At 37.5% G+C, this 22,535-nt stretch overlaps 1 protein-coding gene across 1 annotated transcript; it reads left to right on the top strand.

Annotated features, from left to right (window-relative positions):
- Positions 1–1,036: 1,036 nt before the first annotated feature.
- LOC144477298 (vascular endothelial growth factor receptor 1-like) lies at positions 1,037–22,225 on the top strand. Its single transcript, XM_078194912.1, has 23 exons — positions 1,037–1,077; positions 2,220–2,353; positions 2,537–2,738; positions 2,923–3,050; positions 3,437–3,581; positions 5,925–6,070; positions 6,145–6,316; positions 6,814–6,937; positions 7,504–7,694; positions 8,294–8,460; positions 8,527–8,662; positions 8,908–9,051; positions 13,581–13,634; positions 13,707–13,840; positions 14,062–14,224; positions 14,300–14,397; positions 14,566–14,719; positions 15,634–15,858; positions 16,032–16,200; positions 17,485–17,725; positions 18,638–18,969; positions 20,429–20,534; positions 20,796–22,225. Exons 2-23 carry the CDS (start codon positions 2,261–2,263, stop codon positions 21,111–21,113), a joined length of 3,642 nt encoding a protein of 1,213 aa, XP_078051038.1. The 5' UTR covers positions 1,037–1,077; positions 2,220–2,260; the 3' UTR covers positions 21,114–22,225.
- Positions 22,226–22,535: the final 310 nt, after the last annotated feature.

The raw sequence follows: 22,535 nt of genomic DNA, 5'->3' as shown, positions 1-22,535 counted from the left end.
GTCGTTAGGAATGTGCAATGCAGTGTTTTTTTTAGAAATTCTTCTAAAAAGCTGTGAACGATCTGTCTGAAATAACGTAAAAATAATAATAACGTAATTTCTCATGAATATATAAATTGATTAACATTTTGTGTATTCAAGACTAGAAATAAATAAGAAAATGTTGTCCTCAATGGAATGACTGATTATCGACTTTATATCTGTCGTTAATGAAAAAACAACTTGAATCATAGTTGCATATAAATTTTGTAATATTTTCTGCTTGTTCTGCCATATTTTATCCGTGTTTACCTTTTAATTAGAACTGAAGAAATTGTAACGTGGATCGAGCGCGTTTCAATGAACTCTTTCGTCATTCGACCATAGATAATTAAGTACGTTTTAGTATCGTTTGAGCATCAACCATCAAGATTGCCGAGGTTGGGTTATAAAATCAAGCTTGTGCTTATGATTCTCATATTAAATGATATATCCCGATTGTACAATTATAATCAGATATTCTAAAATAATTAATTATCGCAACAAATAAATAAAAGACAGTGCTTACGTCAGAGTGGCGTTTTGATTTTTCATTTTGAATTGTGCAACCTGTAACCTGGCTACCATAAGATAGCCGACTTTCATAATGATCGGATAAGGTTGTGCATTCAGACGAGTTTTTATCGGAAGATACTACAGTGCAAGAAGCTTTAGCGAGCTGTACTGACAAAAGTAGTTGCGGTCAACCGAGGAAGCAATGCGAAATGATACTAGACTTGTAAAATGAACTTAAGGCGACGTTCTCGTTGATAAGTCGTGGTGAGAGAATTTCCGGGATTTGATCAGATCCTAGAAATGTTACCATAATTCGTTCAATTAGGTCAGCACATTGGTGACCTAATCGTTGCCGATGAGCGACGCGCTTTTAGAAACGGATCAGAGCTGTGCGATTTCGTTCCATGGTGCCTCGTCAAACGTAGAAAGAGTTCAAGCTCGGTGATAAATAGGAAAAGTGTCGAGGAGATAACCACGAAAAAATGCTGCGTCGCCACCGAAGATTCCTCTCTGCTGTCATTCTTCTCTCGTACCTGTGTAGAGGTAACTACGGTTTTACCTATCACCCATCGAAAGACCGTATCTCGAAAAACCACTTCGTTGACTATAATTGTTGACTAAAATTGTTACAGCACGTTTCAAAATAATTTTTACATTATGAAAAATTAGGTTTTAAAAATGATTAAAATCATAAATGTTGTTGCACAAGTTATAAGATTCAATTTCATATGTATAAAATATACTTTGTCATATAAAGTGGAAATACTGCAGGTCGGAAAAGTTATTTTAGAATTACAGTTGAAATGGCCTTCGAGTGCAAAGGATTAATATTATTGTACTTCTATGTACTCTAGATTTTCTCAAAATCTACATCTTAGAGAATATACAGTGTGTTGATTTCTTGATCTCGATTCTGGGTATGCAATGGTTGATCTGTTCAGAAATGCGAATTCAAATGTCAGGCTTTGCAAATTATTTGTTGAGCAATGAGCTCTCTCACATACCGTGAAATAAAGACAGTTCCTTTAGCAAAAGCATCGTCATATGTATTTCTATTAATTTGTATCTATTTCTATTAGACACAAATTATTTGTAGGAACTTGTAAGGACACCTAAGAATTTTTCCCGGACGCGGAATGTCCGGTATTTTTCATCACCGCTCTTATCGTTGCGTGGTTAAAGTATTACGATGATATGTCCAACTATGCAAACTATCGTCTTTTGCGTCTATTGTTCCGAACTATTTATCTTTTAACTAGGTTCTAAGCTACAGGAGTTTATGTAATGATTATCCACGGTGTAGCAACATTGTTGGAATAACATTCCAATCGACAATTTGCATTGACGATTGCTAAAACTTAACCCTTTGCAGTCGGGTAGCGCCAGTAATAATTGTTGTATCATTTCTAAAATAATGTTGACATTATTAAAGACCCTTCTATTTAAAAGGCTGTTAAAAGCGTAACAACAAAACTGAATTTCACATGCATAAATCGTAACAAATCATAGAAAATGGGAATACAGCTGGTCAAGATAATTAGTTTGCTTAAAATGGCTTCGAGTGCAAAGGGTTAATATTCACTTCGATCTACAGACTTGGTTTAAACTAAACAAACGTGTGGATAAAACTCTTTTATTATTATTAACCGAATCAGTTGCTTTCTTTTTTTTCCACGACTTAACAGCTCTTAAACCAAATATATCAACGACGACCGATCAGATTGTTATGAAAGAGGGCGAGCCCTTGCAATTACGTTGCTTCGGCAATTCGGAAATTTTCTCTACGTATCCAACCTCCTTCACATATAATGCAAGCAATGTAAGTAATGAAACAATGAGATTATATTATTATAATAATATCACTTAAAATATGTAGAATATATAATTATATATAGGTATACAAATATATAATTATATATAGCTGCATAAATATATAATTATATACAGATATAATAAATATACAGAAACATATAAAATGTATAATAACATTATGTAAAAACAGTATCACAGTGTCTCTTCTCACACATCGCCAATCGATATAAACAAATTCCGACGTGAAGATGGCATTTACTTGTACAATATATATCGACCGAGCACAGTGTACGGGGACACTGGATGGTACGGTTGCTCGTATCACCCCATACTGACCACCATAACCAATTCTTCCTACGCTGAGATCAGCTTGGTTTACGTCTACGTTGAACGTAAGTTTCAGATTTTGTTTATCAAGCCGCAAAAGTTCGTGCAAAAATTACGTCGAGCTAGAGAAATTCTACAAAGTCTAAAACATATAACGATAGTAATTCAGCGAACTATATCCTTATCTCAATTCCACCTTTACAACATCGCGGACGTTGCGATATGACTGTTTCAACTATTTTGTTCCAGCCGAAGCAGTTCAGTTTGTAGTGTTCGCAAATTTTACTCCGATAGTAACGACTGTGCGCGATAACGTTGTCATACCGTGTACAACGACGTCGCCGACAGCGGAAGTTAGGGTCGCACAGTTTACAGGGGTGGGTATTCGATTGCTCAAAAATATTCCTATCACGAATTTCGATGAAGCTACGTAATGATAGATTCGACCAGACGTTCGAATACTTTCACGTACGAGTGTACGTATTGAGTAACTTATTTTATTTGCGAAAAAAACCATTCGAAAACTCGATCCTAAATTATACATATAGTTGTCTATGCCGAAAAAACACTTTCGATCCTGACCCTAGCAACGATACTGTAGCAATACCGTGTACATTTCGTATAAGTCGAGAAAAAAGATTGTCATTGATCCAATCGTGGAGAAATATAAACGGTTGTTCGTTTTGGTACAATTGCTTCACGATCGATGATACGCGCTGTCGATGCGCGCATTATATATTATTTAATAACTTGTATTGTGCAGTACGGCTACGATTACAAGATCCCAAAGTATACTTTCGAACCGAAATTTGGAATAACGCTGTCACGTATACAAGCCATTGAAGACGAGGCGTATGTATGCTACATGGTTCCTGCTCAAAAAGTCATGTATGTGGTGCACCTTGAAAGTGAGTATACTCGTTGAACAATGTTTTGATAATTACGGTATACATTTACGAAGCGTTGAGGACCGTCTACTCTTATTTAGAATGTACGTCTGCTATTATTGTAGGATTATTTTAAAAGAGTTATATTCCACGTGACTCCGTGATAATAATAATTCAACAACACTGAACACCTTCTTTTAAAAACAACAAAATAACAGTTTACTCACGATTTTTCACAATTCACAACCACGACAAAAACTTCTATACGTCACGATTCTTCTTCGAATACTCTGATCCTCTCCGCTCGTTCGTCCACTCTTTGGTCGCTCATTCCTTCACTCTTACTCACTTTTGCCCAAATTATCCTATTTTCTCTCTCTCTCTCTCTCTCTCTCTCTCTCTCTCTCTCTCACACACACACACACACAAACATTCATACTCTTTCGCTCTGCCTCGCTGGATCCGACTATCACATCACCCAAACGCTCTTATCCCACACCCCACATTATTTAGAAAGTAGGTCTGCTATTAGAAGTATAAATAAGTTTCCGCCTTTTTTTATCAAAAATTGGGCATTTATTGTGAAAGAACGGTACCTAATGTTTTATTCGACGTATTGTCCATCGCTAGCCACTATTTTTTCCCATCTTTCTGGCAGCATACGGATACCGTGTCGGAAGAATGCTTCATCTTTTGAAGCTATCCACAAATAGACCCAATTTTTTGTATCTTCATATGATGTGAAGTGTTGCTCAGACAGGCCATGCGCCATCGATCGAAACAGTAATCAAAAGGAGCAATGTCTGGTGAATACGGCGGGTGGGGTAAAACTTCCCAATTGAGTGTTTCCAGGATGGTTTTGACCAGCGCCGCAACATGGACGAACACTATCATGCAGAAGAATTACTTTGTCGTGTCTGGAGTAATAGTGGGCACGTTTTTCCTTGAGTACTCTGCTCAATCTCATCAATTGTGTTCGGTAGAGAACCCCAGTAATGGTTCCATTCGGTTTGAGCAATTCATAATACACGACACCAAGCTGATCCCACCAAATGCACAACATGAGCTATTTTCCATGAATGTTTGGCTTGGCTGTCGATGTTGAAGCATGGCCAGGTGGTCCCCATGATTTCTTCTTCTTTGGGTTATCGTAGTGAATCCATTTTTCATCGCCAGTGACTATACGATGCAAAAAACCCTTTCGTTTATGCCTGGCAAGCAGCATTTCACATGTGAAAAATCGGCGTTCAACGTTTCTCGACTTCAGTTCCTATGGAAACCAGTTTCCTTGTTTTTGAATCATTCTCAATGATTTTAGGCGATGTGAAATTGCTTGTTGAGTCACTCCTAATGCAAGTGCAAGTGCTTCTTGCGTTTGGCACGAATCTTCATCTAATAATGTTTTCAATTCCGCATCTTCGTACACTTTCGGCCTTCCGCTACGTTCTTTGCCTTCGACGTCAAATTCACCGTTCTTAAACTTGTGAAACCACTCACGACAACTTGTGAAATGACGCTTAATGTGTCAAATGACGCTTATTCGGCTCAAAACTCGACATTTTTGCACGAAAAAAGATATATGATGCTGATACAAAATCGCTAATATTTTAAGGTTATGTTGTTGCCAGATGTCCAACCTTACGATATGATGTTTTACAACAGACAATTTCAACTATAACATACTAGTGGCGCTATTTTTTGTGAAACAGCGGAAACTTATTTATACTCCTAATATTATTTAGAGAGTGCAACTGCTCTTATTTATAGAGTAGCTCTATTCGTATTTAAAGAGTACAACTGCTCTTATTTAGAGAGTAGCTCTATTCTTATTTAGAGTGTACGTCTGCTATTATTTAGTGTACGTTTGCTCTTATTTATAGAGTAGCTCTATTCGTATTTAGGGAGTACAACTGCTCTTATTTATAGAGTAGCTATAATCTTATTTAGAGAATACGTCCGCTCTTATCTATCACCATTTTTACGAAGCGCGTCAATTGGACGCATCTTCAATTTCACATAGAAAATTTCTGGAGCTTACGTTTCGAAAGAAAAAGGGCGCGTGTCCTTTCAGATTCGGAGAAAATGATATAAACTTCAGCTGATCCCAAAGTGCTACTATTTTTCATGATAATAGTTTACTCTTCGCCGAAGGACTTATAAAATATCGTATCATTTCGATAGAGATATTTTGATATCGATACACCCGTACGACAATATTCCTTTAAAAATAAATTACTTATTCTAAAAAACGTTTATTCCTTTTACTATGCGTCAAATTGACACGTGCCATAGACATAACCTTGCGTTAACAACTCACCGATGAAAGTGATTGAATGAAAAACCATATTTTTCTCACGATAACAGCAGAGTTGAGTACACTGCCCCAGCCAGGAATTGTCAATAGCACTTTGCAGCATGTAGTAAAAGGCGACACACTATACATGACATGTTACGCGATCCTTACTGCGAACAGGGACTACAATGATCCATTTTGGATTCAAAATAACCAAGTATCTAATTTTTGTTCGCGCCACGTGTGTATGTATGAGCAAGTTGAATTTCATGCGATGTTTTGGTACCTCAGGGCGACAGACTACAGATTTCGTACACCAGCGAATCTTTGCAAAACGAGCTGATACTATATAAGACGACGTTCGTGCTCGCGAACATGACCTACGAGGACGAAGGTATTTACGACTGTATGGTGGACACCAGGTATACTTGGAAGAAATCGCGGACGTACGTCCAGGTGCACGGTACGTACGATCGTCGCGTTCCGCGTGAAGAAACATTACCGCGACGATAATGGTAACGTAAATAAATTTAATAAAATAAAGTTAAAATAAAAATAAATTTAACGTAAATAACATTGTCAGGTGCTTTCCCAGGTAAGTCACCACGAGGAGTTCTTGAACTCATTCGAAGCAATTTTGTCCTTTGCAGCAATTTTCTGTGACGCGTCGTCAACAAGTTATTAGCGAGAAACGGTGACCAATCAGTGGCCAGCTCGGCTGGCGCGTGGCGACCGAACCAATGAGCGGAACTGGGCTTAGTCCGGCCAGCCAAGCTCTCATCTCCATTGGTCACAACTCGCAAACAACTTCTCTCGGAGGAAAGTCCAAAGGAAAATGTTGCTTCGAATGACGTTAGAAATCCGAGCGACTGTCGGAACACCCTGTAGACAGTCTCTTATACAATTCGATCGGAATTATTGATGGATATTTACAAACGCCGTGTTGCATGTTTCATTTAGACTCGATCGAGCCGTTCATCAATCTAACGTTTGTGGATTCTAATCGAAGCTTTGAATATTATAAGGGTGACACAATGGAGATGGTTGTCCAGACAGACTCGTATCCTTCGGCCGAGGTGGTATGGTACGTCAATACTGTTTAAACAATGTTTTATTATACGGGATTGCCTGAAAATGTCTAACAATCTAAAACAGGAGGGTTTCCGATGTCATTTCAAGCAACTTTTTCGTTTAGAATAAGTTTCTTCGAGACATCGTTATTATCGAGACATTAACGAAAAATTGACATATTGTTATCGTAGTAAATATTAGATCTACCGGAAAATTCTATTTGTTCTTGAAAAGACAGAAAACAATAAATTTTGTACGCGCCTAATTTTTATTGTATTATTATAATAATTTAATATATAATTTATAATTTTCCGGTAGACCTAATACATTAATAAAGCGTCGACAAGCTTCGCATAAATAATTTATATTTCCAACTAATTTGCTAACCCCTCGGAACTATAGAAAATAGACTAGCACCGTTTCGAAAATAAATGAATAATTTTGAAAAGTCTGTAATATCATTTCCCAGCAGACTTTGCTTTCTAATCAACGGAAGCTAAAGGGTGTTCGCTTTGCACAGAGATTTTCAGCCCGCTTATGGTTTCTCGGTGTCTCGATATTGAGAGTTTCATTTGCTAGGTCGCATCCTAAGGGCAAGGACATCGGGATCTTGTCGCTCATCGAGCGTAATAAGTATTCGATACATATTATATTTGGTAAGCAGACAATGAAAATCAAGTATTTGGATTTACATGACACGGGAACGTACACCGTTAAGGCCAGCAATGTTTATAATAACAAGGCATTGAAGTTTACATTGTTTATAAAAGGTACGCTATTTTCATTGTTTATTGACGAAATGTGACAAGTATTAACTCGTTGCACTATGATAACGAGTCAGACTCGTGACAAAGATTTCATGCAAGATCAACCAAATATGAATAATATTAATCTCCTTTAAATCGAATTATCTTCTGTTATTAAAGTATATAAGCGAAAGTAAATAAAGACAATAGAAGAAAGGAAAATTGCTTGCCCCAATTAGGGAGAATATTAACCTCTTAGGCACGACTGAATTTTGCGCTACTAAAGTTCTTCGTAACTAAGTTACTATTTTTCTTAATATATGTTTCCTCCGTATAGCTATTATATATGTATTATAGTATTAATTACATATATTCTTTTCTTAGGATATTGTACATAAACATTTTGATCGTTTACTTGAATAATTAATAAAATAATTGAGTAAAGAAACATTCACGAAAGCCGCTATAGTGGCGCGTCGTACTTAAGAGGTTAAGGATGAATGAGTGCAAGGGGTTGATAGAAATGTCTATGACGAGCCAGATTCGACAAAATACGGCGAGGGGTTAATCGAAGCTACTGCGTCGATTCCCTGACTGGCCAGACTAATCAAACGCTCTTTCAGCCGCGCCAAAAATATACATACACAAGCGGAGGAAGTACTACTTCCGGAATCAGATGGATGATATTGAATGCCACGTGGAAGCGTATCCGAGGCCGAATGTTACCTGGGCTTACAGGAAATGTCCCGATTATCCTTCTTGCAAAGATACTACCCTCGAGTACTTATGGGTGCGCAATGTTTTAATAAGAAGCCTACTGAAAACGAATTTATTAAATCAAGAGATATTCGTATAGGACACCAGGGAAAACGCAAGCCAGATTTACCTGCTGTCTACAGTAACAACAGCCATTGATATGTCCGGCGAGCTTATCTGCAGCGCGTGCAACGATGTTGGCTGCGAGAAAGTCGCCGAGACAGTGTCTGTTTCCGGTAAGAATCGGAGCATATTCGTTGTCTACGATCAGCAAACGAGAATGCGTCATAACTAGACTGCGGATTAGATTCAACAATTTTATTAAAGTATTAACAGTCGAAATAAGTTTTTGCTTGATCAGTTACCTATTCTTTGTCTGTGCGCATGCTACTTGAAAGTTGACGTAGTTCCTTACCTAATGAAAGTCTTCTTACGATTACGTTTATTTCCAAATGCTACGATTTGATTCGAAATATTTCAGATGAATTAGGGGAATTCGGTATCGTCCGTACGACAGATTTAGTGGCAGAGGGCGAAGACTGGGAGCTAATCTGCGTTGCTTCGATTAGGAATTTTTCGTACATCTTCAATTGGTGGCACGAGAATGGTGCAATTGTACAATCTGGTAATGCGATTTCCAATACTCAGATCGATACTAAGACCGCGTTAGGATATTTGTTTTAACTCGTTGCACTCGAAGCCATATTAACTGTAAATATGAAATAATTTTCCTGGCTCATAATATTTCTATTTTATACAATAAAGAGTGCACTTTTATGCGTACAAAATTGATTCTTGCGACTCATAGCAACAGTTTCACGACTCAACAATCTTTTTAATCGAAATTTTATTGTTATAAAAATGATTTTGGAAAGTAATAGAATAATTGAGCCGTTTATTTTGAACAGTGGCCTAACTCCGTTCGTCAACTTTTTCCGGTTGCCATGGTTATGTGGAGGTTCACTGTGTCTTCTATATCTAGGACAGGTTGCGTATCGAAATACTTGCGATTACGCGAGTAGGTTTTCTAAATGTTTTATTAACCCCTTGCCATACCGCGAATCTCTCAAAATGCCGTGCCAAACTTGGTCGACGGAATGGTTGCTGGAGGCGCCGAGAAATGGGGCTCGAGTGGTGCAATTTGAAACACATTACCTTACGACTGAGTTACATAGTCACACTCTCGTATTTACTTCACACGATGAAAATCTTTGAAAATTTAGATAAATTTGAATAAAAAATTTGTAGAAATACTTTAATTATTGCATATAATAATAATAATAAACACATCAGAAATAAATTTTAATATAACATAATATAATAATAATAGGTAATAATAAACGCGGTAGTAGTATTTTTAATGAAATCAATGCCTTTATCATCAGATCTAAAAATAAAAAAACAAAATATAAATAAACAATTAATTATCAATAAACAATTAAGTTAAAAAATAAAATACTTACGAGTCTGAAATTAGTAATCTTGCTTTGTATGATATGCTATAAAACAGTCTGGTATATGCAAGGCCACCTTACATTTCGAACATTCCCACGTTGTTTCACTTCGATGTTTGTGTTCGTAACACACTTTACATGCCTTAGTTGGATGTTGCTTTGCAGGAGTAGGAGCAATATGTTTTGCAAAATGGGCCCAATATTGTGCCTGTAAGCGCATTGGTGTTTCATATCCTGCACTTGTCAGGCGCCTTGTATAATCCGGCAGCTGAACATATTTTAAAATTTCCTCTGCTATATCAATTCTATAATGCACATACGATTGTTTTCCTGAACCTTGTAATTGTTTTTTCAGAATGAATGTATTAAATAGCGCCATGTCGGACATGTAAAAAAATAGTTTTTTATAACCCTTTAGATATTTCCTCATAATAGGAAAACATGCTAGCATTTGATCGTTAAGATTAATGCCACCCATTCCGTTGTTGTATTCAACAATACAATTTGGTTTGCGTTTGATTCTATTATACCTATCCGTCACCTCGGTAAATTCTACCGATGCGTGTTTGGTTGTCAACATATAAACATCACGTTTATCTTTCCATTTCATTGCTAACAACCCATTGCACGTTCTGTATACACATTCTCCTGGTTTTAATCTCTTTATTGCAAGATCTTTCGGCATATTTTTCCTGGTATTACGCACAGTACCGATAACATTAGTCTTTTGATTGTGCAATTTTAAAAAGAGATCGGGCGAGGAATACCAGTTGTCAATATACAATGTGTATCCTTTATTTTGTAACGGTTTTGCTAATTGCATCACAACATTTTCTGATGCACTATCATTTCGGTCAATTTTATCTTGGCCAACGTATATTTTAAAGTTGCTGCAAAAACCAGTGTTTGCTTCACACAGCTTATATATTTTGATGCCAAACCTGGCTCGTTTGGATGGATTAAATTGTTTATAGGCCAATCGACCCTTATATCGCATCAATGACTCATCGATGCTTACATGTTCATTTAGTATGTAAATGCTACTAAATTTCTCGTTCCAATAATTAATAATTGGTCTGATCTTATGAAGGCGGTCATTTCTTTGGTTCGTGTCATTATTTGCGAAATGTATGCATCGTGATATTTGTGTGAATCTCTTCAAAGGCATTACTTTACCAAATATAGGAGTTTCTATCACTTCCCGCTTACTCCAATACATTTGAATATTCGGTTTTTTTACTTGTGTCATTAAAATACACAAAGCATAATAAGCCAACATCTCATGTTTGGTGACTGGAAACCAATTATCATCGACTTTTCGTCTTCTCCCATTGCTCATTACTTGTTCGGCATAAAGATTCGTTTGCGTAACTACTATGTCCCAGAAATTGTCGTCGAAAAGTGTAAAAAATAAATCTAATGATACGTTACGTGTATTTAATCGATCTAAAACATCGTTTGTTACACCATGCAATTCGGAATATTTCCAAATTTTTATAGTGGTGACACTTTCCTTCCAATCCCAGTCAACACTCGAGCCGGGTCTAAGATTCTCCTCTTCATCAGTATCGGATAAAATAAATCTTCGTGCACGATTCACCACTGGCGCAATCACGCTGCTATCATCAGAATGTTCATCACTTATGTCTCGTTCTTCTACTCTTTCACTATTTTCACTTGCCCGCGAACCACGTGTTTCTTTATCAGTTTTGCTTCTTTTTTTATACATTGTGATGGGGTTGGCAATATTACAAATAATGAAGAATAGGATTTTTTGTGAAGAAGACTGTTCGAAACGTATGTGCCTCGTACGACAGAATGGTTCAAACTGAAGTACCGCAGGAATTTTTCTTCTCGCTTTGTGTCCACGTTTATATTAGGTTGTCCCATAAGTTCTTTCCGCGCCGCGCTATGTGTGACTCTAAGTGGCTGCTCTTATATAAACATGCAGGCTTATCTCTTAACTGTTTATGGTATCGGTTTCAGTGATCCCAGAGCTCTTTCAAAGTACATTTCGTTGGTGACATAGTCTTTTTTAAAATATTACCTGCACCGTTCGATATAGAGAGCCAAGAGAAACATTTGCGGCATGTTTATGCTTGATTGCTTAAAAAAAGGCAATAGTGCAAAGGACACTGCAGATCAGATTTGCACCGTTTACGGGAGTGGTTCTACAACTATTAGGACCGTCCGCAATTTGTTTAAAAAATTTAGAGCTGGCAATTTCGAGTTGACATTATCAACGGACATTATCAATATTATCAACACTGTGCTCACTGAAAATCCGCAATATAGTGTGCGTGGCATAGTTAATGTCACTAATATTCCCAAAACAACGGTACATAAGCATTTAATCAAGATGATTACAACAGAACGGTTCATATATAACATAATAAATCATATAGTTCTGTTCTATCGGCACGGCCGAAGGTAACACTATCCCCTAGATAACACGTTGCTTATACGAGGACATATAATCCCATTCAAGAGAACCAAGAATGGACCCGAGCTGACCCGAGACTAGGATCACGAGTCAGACTCGTGATATTTATGTTTGGCACCAACTGTCGATAACGAGTCAGACTCGTGATATTCATGTTTGGCACAAAAATTTCATCACGAGTCAGACTCGTCAAAGTATGGCAAGGGGTTAATTAGGTTGTGTATCGACTAATGGCGACACGCCACGGTTCTGCACAACGTGTGAGATTCGAAGTTATGTTTTACTCGTCAGGAGACACGCGGTGTTACTCCCACGGAGGTTAACGGCACGAGAAGAACGCGAACTCTGTACAACGTAGCTTGTCGGCTCGCCTCGACAATCAGCGTTGCGGCGGCCAAGTGCGGAACTACGTATCCGCCACAGTTACATGTACAGCTGCATGTTATTTATCAGTAAAACATTTCAGGTTGCTTATATTCTGAATAAATACGATAATTCTTGACACACAAGTTTTCAGAGTTAGTTCAATAAATGAACCGTGTCGTTTGAAAGTGGCCCAACTCCATTTATACTCAAATCAAGATAATATATTTACTATTGATAATGTCTGAAGGGAGTGATGAAGGCAATTTTAATTAATTAGTATTTAACAAGTTAACCTCAGTTTTTGGACAATTGCGTTAGTTGTGTTAGGACAATTGTGTTAGTTTAATATTAAATTTTAGAAATTATTTCAGTTATGGGGAAGAACAGAACGAGACCATTTAGGTCAGATAGTGAAGAAGAAATAGTAACGAATGATTTAAAAAAGAATCGAAAAAGAAACAGTATATTAGAACAATATTCGTTATTGTTCAGTTAATAATTGCCACTATTTTAATAGGAACTATAAATTAACACCGTTAGATACACTTAAGCAGTATGACTCATTAGTATCCTATATTTTTAAATTCATTGAAACGCAAACCCTTAAATATCTCGATTTGAAGATGAATGGAGTTGGGCCACTTTCAAAATAAACGGCTCAATTTTAGTGGTGCCTTTGAATCGCCATTCGAGTGCATAGGGTTAAAAGCTTTCCTTTATTGGTTTCAAAAGCCGATCAAATTCAATGAGAAATCGAACGAACCGAGAATAACGTCTTTAAATTCTCAGACCGTATTACTGTCAGTCGAGAGAAAACGGCAGGCGTAATTAGATCAGTTTTGAAGATACGCAACGTGAGACTGAGTGACTCGGGGGTTTACGTCTGTACAGGGTTGGCCACTAATAACATGACTACAACTAGTAATTATTTTCTGGAAGTGAAGGGTAATTGGAAATACAAATTCCTCCGAAGTTTCGATGATGTTTTATCGTTGAATAACATTACCTTCGATTTAGTTCCACGAGCGCCTGTTATATACGACACCAATTTGACGAACGAGGACCTAATCGTCGACCTATTCCAAGGTGTCGAACAAATTTTTCACTGCTTCGCGAATGGCATCCCTAAACCCAGCGTCAGTTGGTTTAAGGTAAACGATTATAAGTTAATGCTGCGTTTCTACGCCGGTCACTGCATTACTGTATATTGCATTATACATTATTCTACATAATATGTAATAATAATAATATATTGTAGTACATATTACGTAAAATATTATATGTATATTAATCGGTTTTCGATTGTTTTTTATTGCATGCTATCTTCGAAAACATCGACCGCCATTATTTAAAATGAATACACTTTTGTCAGGACGGTGTACAGCTGGTAGGAATTGAAGACTACTACAAATTTTCCAATGACTCTCAAATCATCGAGATGCTATATTTAATTGATGACCACAACGGCAATTACACGTGCCGAGCGGAAAATCGAATTGGAAAAGTAGAAGTCTGGCAGCGAATAACGATAATAGGTAGCACATTAAATATAGTAATGTAGATATACGCGCGAGCAGGAAATTTCACTTTACGCCTCTTTCAATTAACAGGGTCCGTATATATAAAAAAGCGACCTGTAAATATGATCATTTCCGTAGTCCTCTTTCCAGCGATTTTCATCATCATCACGATCTGCTGCGCCCTCCAGGTTTGTCATCATAAAATTACTTCAATTTTCTTTAAAATATTACGGTGTTCCATAAGTCCTTTCTGTGCCGCGCTATGCATGATCTCGAGAGTATACACGATGAAAATCCGTGATATAGAGTCCAATATTACGCGAGTCTGTCTACACAATATTTCTCCGATTTCGCAGATAAAAAGAAGGAAATTAGTGAAAACTCATATTTTGCGATTCGAGGAGAGAGCGGCTGTCGACAGTTTACACGTGGGCTCGACAGTCAACGATCAGGTGGATCTCCTCCAGTTTCACGAAAAATGGGAATTTCCAAAGGAAAGACTGAAATTAGGTAAGCTACGAGCGGAAATCTGTTTTCGGGACTTTACGCCGGATTTTAGCGACACTTGTACAACGATTTAAAGAACGCAGCGTTGCGTTTACGGTTATTCTCCACTGCCACGTGTTTCCAGTCGCAGAAGATAAGTTGGCGAAAATGAGAGACGTTCCTAGAAAGTTCAATATCTCAACAACAAAACGTGTAACTTTATTTCATTTATTTCATTTATTTCATTTATTTCATTTATTTCATTTATTTCATTTATTTCATTTATTTCATTTATTTCATTTATTTCATTTATTTCATTTATTTCATTTGTTTCATTTATTTCATTTATTTCATTTATTTCATTTATTTCATTTACTACAGCTACAAGTGCCACCTGCGATCGAGAATTTATTTTATTATCGGCAGAACATTTTCTGTTGATTTTATCGACAAATTGGATTAATCGCTTCTTAAAGTTACTCATTGTTGAAACAACATGTTTAAGACTTGAACGGCGAACACGCAGGCTGCGCGTATTTCTGGCGCGTGCTTCCGTACAGCGACAGTACCGCGACGGCTCGAACTGCCGAAGCGGAAGGGTTAAGATATAGTTATGCCTTAAACAAAGCTGCATTGTCTTTAACACATTCCATGCCACGTGTACCACCAATGGTACATGCTTGCATGTTTATTTAATGGGCTAAAAATTGATTTCCATTAATTCTTCAATTCTAATTTCCATTCTAATTTAAATTACAGATAATACAGCAAGTTTTAGTGAAATAACAAATGACTAGAGTGAAGAATCGAGTAAAAATTGCTCGGCGATGGAACGTGTTAATCTGCTGGTTTTTGAAAGACGAATGAAAGTGTTGGTTCACAAGAGTGGGGTTTTCTAATATATTTTGTTAACAACAACTTGATGTGATGATTTATAGGAAAAGAATTGAGAAGCGGCAAGTTCGGTGTAGTCTTGAAAGCGAAAGCTCTGAGTATCTGCGAAGGCGAGGCGGTTACCACTGTTGCGGTGAAAATGGTCCGTCGTGATTACAATCGCTTGCATCTCTCTGCACTTGCCAGCGAACTCAAGTTCATGGAGGATCTCGGCAAACATCAGAACGTAGTCAGCCTCCTTGGTGCCTGTACGAAAAATATCTGGCAACGTACGTCTTGCGACTATTAATTACTTTCGGCACACAAGTATCGTGCGAATACAGGACGATTAGTTTTCTTCAACTGTGCTCAGAGAATTTGCTATTGCGACATTTGCAACGATATTGACAGACTTGTCGTAAATATCTTACTTATTCAAAAACAATTTCTGTCGATTCTTTAGATGAACTGTTAATGATCTTAGAGTATTGCCGATTTGGAAATCTTCACAATTATTTGTTGAACAACAGAAACGGGTTCATCAATCAGATCGCTCCGGGGACTGGCAAATTCGATTTCCGAATTGGCCACGATTTATTAAGGAAAATTGCTGGTCTCAGCAACGCCAACAGGTTCGTTGCTATAATTTTTCCTCGACGCTATCTCTTACTTGTTAACCCTTAGCACTCGAGTGGTGCCTCTGAGGCACCAATGAAAATCGTTATTTAATTTCTAAAATAATGTTGACATTATCAACCCTTAGAGTACGGCGTCTATTTTACAACATAAAGAACGGAGTCACTAAAGTTCCCCACACAAAAATTGTTTTGTTTCGTTTGTAAGTTGGAAAATTAATATTACAAAGACTGTTAGTAAATTAAAAAACTCTTTGATTAAATTAAAAAATTCTTTGATTAAATTTGCAGCATTTACTTTTTAGTAAACAAATAAAATATTATCCGCTTTCAAACATTTCACGTTTTAACATAGAATAAACTTATTACTATAATTAATAATTAAAATAAGGAATACAAACTAAGAAACCCAATTTTACTTCTTTCAACAATAAAAAATACAACAAAAATCGATATAATAATTCATTGAATTTAATTTAGTTATCACTAAATTCTTTATTCAGTGTCACTAGAATCCATAATATGTTGTAGATAAACGATTTTCTTTTCTCCAGTTCTATGTTCATTAAACAATGTTAGAGCACGTGGCACATTTCAATTTAGCCTTACTATAAACAATATAAAATAATGAGTTTAAATTTATATTAAATCTATATTATATTTATATTATATTTACATTAATCAAAATAAATATAGCAACCTACTAACTATAGTAATAGATTTAGTGAGTCCGTTCGAACAAAACTAATTTATTTAATTAAACATAGAACCCGATCTGGCGTAAGTAGAAAGTGGGGTAACTTGGGTCCTCGAAACGAAAAACTTATAATTATAAATAAATTAATAATAGAATACCGCTAATAAGTTTTTATGCTCAATATAAATTAAAACTCGACTAGCTAAAAGGAAAAAGAGAGAAAGAAATTATTTAGAAAGTTATTAATGAGAAACTAATTTTGGGGGCCTAAAGTCCCCCACTCCGTACTCTGAGGGAGAAAGGTTAAAGTTAAAGACCCTTCTATTTAAAAGATTGTCAAAAGGGTAACAGTTTTATGATTCACTAGACTCAATTTCATATTCATAAATAGTACTAAGTTATATAAAATGGAAATGCAGAGCTGGTTAAAATAGCTGTGTATTAGATCTCGGCTTAAAATGGCCCGAACTGCAAAGGGTTAATAATACTGTGACTAGGAAGTTATCAATTCCGGTGAAACCATTAGTATATGCAAAGGTTGACGGTGCTAACTGGTTTTATAATCTACTTTGTTTGCGCTATAGGGTAGAATCTGTAGAATCGTCATTTTCTGACGGTAATGAGCGTAATTCGGAATCTGATTCGCTGCAGCATCAAACTACAGACATAGATTCCCAGGGCTTCAATATATCGGCAGATGATTCAGTACTTATGCTTACTCATGGAGACCTCAAGGACTCTAATTTAAAACCAATTTGCACGCAGGATCTGTTGTCCTGGGCGTTCCAAGTAGCCCGAGGAATGGAATATCTCAGCCAGAGAAGGGTTAGTTCCTGCGATTTCGTCTTCCAGATAACTCTCTCAAAGCTAGATTATACAGAAAATTTCTCATTTCAATCGAAACATTTTTCTATTAGTAGAAAATGAAAATATTAATCGTTTCTGGTACTACACGCGTTACCTAATACTTAACAATTTTATATACAGGTTGATCCACGCAATTGTTACATGTTATTACACATGTAATACACTCCGTTATTCTTGTATTTATGAAAAAGTGCCAAAGGAGAAAGATAAATGCTTTGAGGAGCTCTACATCTGTAGGGTTTCAATTTTCTTTTAGATGCAGCAATGCGCAATTAACAATTACATCATTTCTTTAAATAGAAATGCATATTTTTATACATAGGACAGTTCTTCTGTTCATTCTACGTAAAAAATGATTAGGGTACCACGGCAAAAAAGTTATTAGATCTCGAGATATTTTCAAGAAATGTCTTTATTAAAGAAGATATCCAAACCGTCGACAACCATCGCGACAATTGTTTTTCAAATCGAATAAGAGTTTGCAACACTATGGTGCATTTACCAGACCCAAAAGAGAAGTTCCAAAACCAGTAGTAAGAAATGAAAACAACGGAGTGAACGTACAACATAGTCGTGAAGCGTTTGAGTATCTTTTTCAATAAAGATATTTTTTGCCCTATCTTTTTATCTCATCTTTCTCCTTTGGCATCTTTTTCATAAATGCAATAATAACGGAGTTATGACTTGTAACAATTGCGTGGACCACCCTGTATATACGTAGCACAAATTATTTCTCTATTTATCCAAGCCTATTTATATGTAATAATTGAATAGAGAACTACGAGTTTTGCGAAACCTCTCCTGAACTCTATATAAGTCAGTGAACAAATGTCTAGTTGAATATATTAGTTTCGAAAAATTAATTTGCAGATTGTACACTGTAATCTAGCCGCTAGAAATATTCTGTTGGCCGATCACAATGTGGCGAAGATATGCGACTTCGGTCTGGCCAAGATCACGTCCAAAGAAGAAATTTACAAAAAGGGAAGCAACTGTCCGTTACCCATTAAGTGGTTGGCCATCGAAACAATGAGGGAACGAATTTTGTCCACGCAATCGGACGTTTGGTCGTTCGGCATAGTATTGTGGGAGTTCTTCACGCTGGCTGAGACGCCGTATCCGGGATTGCAAGCGGAGATAGTGTACCAGAAGCTGAGCAAAGGTTACAGAATGGAGAAGCCAGAATATGCCACCTCCGAAGTGTAGGTTCTCAGTCGCAATATTTCAGTTGGAAACGATTCGGAGCAGTGCTTTTTCAACTATATTCGAAAACAATTCTTGAATAGTTTCCCGAATTCCTCACCGCAACATAAATTAACCATAGGTGCAGTTGCGTCGAGCTATCTGTCTTTGGTTTCTCTTTAACCCCTTGCGCTAGGACTCCTTTTACGCTGCGTTGATAGCACCCATTTGTCCTTAACACGTTCAACCGGGCGCATTTTTTCGAAGTCCGTATGGTCGGGCGGCTCGAGATTATCAGTGGTTTATTCGTCTGACGGCGCTTGTTTATTTCACTATTTTTTCTATTGTCAGTGGCTTGAGTCTGAAGTAAGACATTGTTGCATGACGGAGCTAACTACGCGTTGAAAGATGAAAGCAATGCCTGTGAACCACCGGTGGTTCACGCCGGGTTGAACGTGTTAATATTCTCCTTACTAGGACTGGATAATTTTTGTTTCTTGTACTGGCTTTATTCACTACCGTTTCTAGACTTTAATAACAAAAGAATTCAATTTGATTTTGATTTAGAAGAACTGAATAATATTCGTATTTGGCAGATGTTGCATGAAATCTTTATCGTGAGTCTGACTCGTTATTATAGCGCAAGGGGTTAAAATAACCTGTCACTACCATAGGAGAACTGCGAGTCGTATATATTGTAGAATGTGTTAGTGCCCAGCACTAATATTATTTATGACACGGCTATTTTTGAGCTTAGGACTTTTGGCTATAACATCTGGCATGCAATTTAGATTTAAATGACTTGTCCTGCCGAGAGAACGCATACTTTATTGCTTAATTTTAGGATTTCGCTTCTCTCGGCCTTAATAGCCAAGACGTATCATAAAAAAAGGAAAGTTCCAAAGGGTAAGTCCCATGTTTGTTTACAACGGTGGCCAGCCTTAATCACACCTGGAGGAATTTCCCGTCTTTGTTATGGTAAAATATCGCTGTCGCCCCCACCTTCCATATGCCAGCAAACTTCCCAAAAGGACGCGCCAAGGCGCAAAGGAAGGGTGCCTTCTTAAAACAGACTCGCCGATTGGTTATTGCCAAAATCATGGAAAACCAATCAGCGAGTATTAGAAATGCGTGGAGAGAGGTAGCAGTTTACCTCGAGAGACAACATTTTTACGTACGTTACAGTTGGAATAGACTTCGAGGACCTCAGACCTCCAAAGGAAAGGTGTAAATAGTACGAAGCTATATATACCAGTTTTTTCGCCACTAAATTCCGATCCTACATTTAATACAGTCCACACATATAACGTCACAATTTGTCGCTATTACTGACGACGCCGTGACGCCCTAACAGAATGCATATTTTCAAATCTTTCCAATTGCATGATCAATTGTATGAGCGTGGCTAATCGTACATCGTCCGTACGTGCAATGTAATTAGTAGACGGTACCCAAAATTTTGCAATTAATCATTTGCAGGTATGATATAATGTGTCAGTGTTGGAAGGACGAGCCATCTTCGCGACCGAGTTTCGCACAGCTAGTCGACATTGTAGAAAAACTGTTGGAGGGCAACGTGAAAGCGGTGAGTTCGTTGAGTGATCTTCACATCGGTCTATCTAGATCTACATGTCCGAATCAATCAGATTATGTTGGACTGAATGAGATACTCGAATACGTTTTCGCGTAACACACATTAGACCGGATAATTGAGTACCATGGTCATGTAGAAAGTATACGATTACTAATGTCAATTTCGAACGATACTTGCGTTCATATAATAATTATTAATTGTCTGATAATTAACTCTGCATGATTCAATTTAAAGCAAAATTGATAATTTTAGCCTTACATGGATTTGAACGCCCCCTACCAGGATATGAACAGAACTAGGCAGGAGGGCGGAACGAACGGTTACCTGACGATGGTCTCTGTTCCTGATCACGTTGGGTTTTCTCCACCGGCTGACAATTACACAAATTCTTCCGCTTCGGGAGCAGCATCGGAATTTGACTACTTGCGTATGAAACCTAAAAACGCCGCTGTTGATGTAAGCCACCTTGCATCGCCTAAGGTGGGCAAGGAGGAAGAAGATCCTTACCTAAAACCTATTGATAATCGGCAGCGGAAGGCCAAGATTGTTAAATCATATGAAAGGTGTTAACCCCTTGCACTATAATAACGAGTCAGGCTCGTGATAAAGATTCCACGCAGATCTACTAAATTAATAAATTATGAATTTCTTCTACATCGAAATGAAATTGAATTCTTTTATTATCTTGGTCTAGAAACGGAAGTGAATAAAGACAATACAAGAAACAAAAATTATCTAGTCCTATTAAGGAGAATATTAAGCCTAAAAATACTTAAAATACGCTAAATTGCATTGTGGTACGACTTTGTTGCAACGAGTTATGATATTTCAAATGTAAAGAGTTTCTAACATTGTCGCGGAATTTGGATTTCATGCTTTAAATTCAAAATCGGTCAGATTTTTTTCCAAATCCTGGAAAAAGCACGCAACCTCGTTCACCCTACAACTGCTTCTTCTTCTCCTGCTATTTCACCATGTACTTTCTGTGTCGCCTGCCGTCAGAAGTTTTTTCAGAGATAGGTTCACAAGGTGAAATGAATCGAAATCGCGTGTTACTCATAAAAGTTTCTTGTATTTCTCATTTCTCTCTTATGTATATTCACAAAGGACAATTACATCTTACTTATAACATATTTCATCATCTAAATGTACCTCTTACGTCGATAATAGTCATCGATAGCAATGATCAGTTGTATATTTTATTACTTATCGTCTACGAAGTCGCTACTAAACACTAAGCATACTCTGTGTGTATACGCGCGCGCGCGTGCGTCTGTGTGTGTGTGTCTCTCCGTTCCTCTGCGTGTATATATGTTGCGTCTATTTGTTTCTCTGTATCCAAGTTTTTCTATGTGTGTGTACGTGTGCCGTATTATGTCACTTGTGTACGTGTTCTCTATGCGTGTAGATCCTGCGTGTGCGTGTCTATGTCTATCTCTGTATGTATGTGTGACTCATCGTTCAAGCATACCCGCGGTTCACACGGTCGCGTACCGTAGCGTCGACGTGTGCGCGCACATCGACTGCCCCGCGTGACAGATCCGGACGGATCGAAAGACGATCGAGATGCGCGCCAGATCGACGCATCCGGCATTATTCCTTTGTACCCGTTCGGACGCCCAGCTGTAGCGATACCGATGCACATCGAAAATAGACCATACGAAACGAGAATCTGTAAAACAGGTGGGGGGTGGGGGAAGGAAGTCACGTTTACACATCATCGTCACGGTACACGGCTACGACAAACAAACTGCTCTCCGCGCAAAACAATTTTACTCATATTTTTCTACCGCGTGGTTCGCACACTCGTTCTCACACTCTTGTTCACCGGTGATTGATCAATCGAGAGTTCCATTGTTTCCCCGCATTAAAACTCATTTCTCACCGTTGCTCGCCGAGTACCTTTCGCTGGTTCGGCTCGTTTCTTTTCGTTCCCGCGGTTCATTTTGGCGCGATCGAACGGCGAAAGGCGGCAAAACGCTTTACAGTATA

The sequence above is a fragment of the Augochlora pura genome, chromosome 11 (assembly GCF_028453695.1).
Source record: "Augochlora pura isolate Apur16 chromosome 11, APUR_v2.2.1, whole genome shotgun sequence".
Lineage (NCBI taxonomy): Eukaryota > Metazoa > Arthropoda > Insecta > Hymenoptera > Halictidae > Augochlora > Augochlora pura.
This window is presented reverse-complemented; position numbering and strand designations above follow the sequence as displayed.

Coding starts and splice junctions, on each gene's coding strand:
- LOC144477298 (XM_078194912.1), top strand. CDS start 2,261: ATGAAAGAGGGCGAGCCCTTGCAATTACGTTGCTTCGGCAATTCGGAA. Junction 14,398..14,565: donor CGATCTGCTGCGCCCTCCAG/GTTTGTCATCAT, acceptor CCGATTTCGCAG/ATAAAAAGAAGGAAATTAGT. Junction 18,970..20,428: donor GAATATGCCACCTCCGAAGT/GTAGGTTCTCAG, acceptor AATCATTTGCAG/GTATGATATAATGTGTCAGT.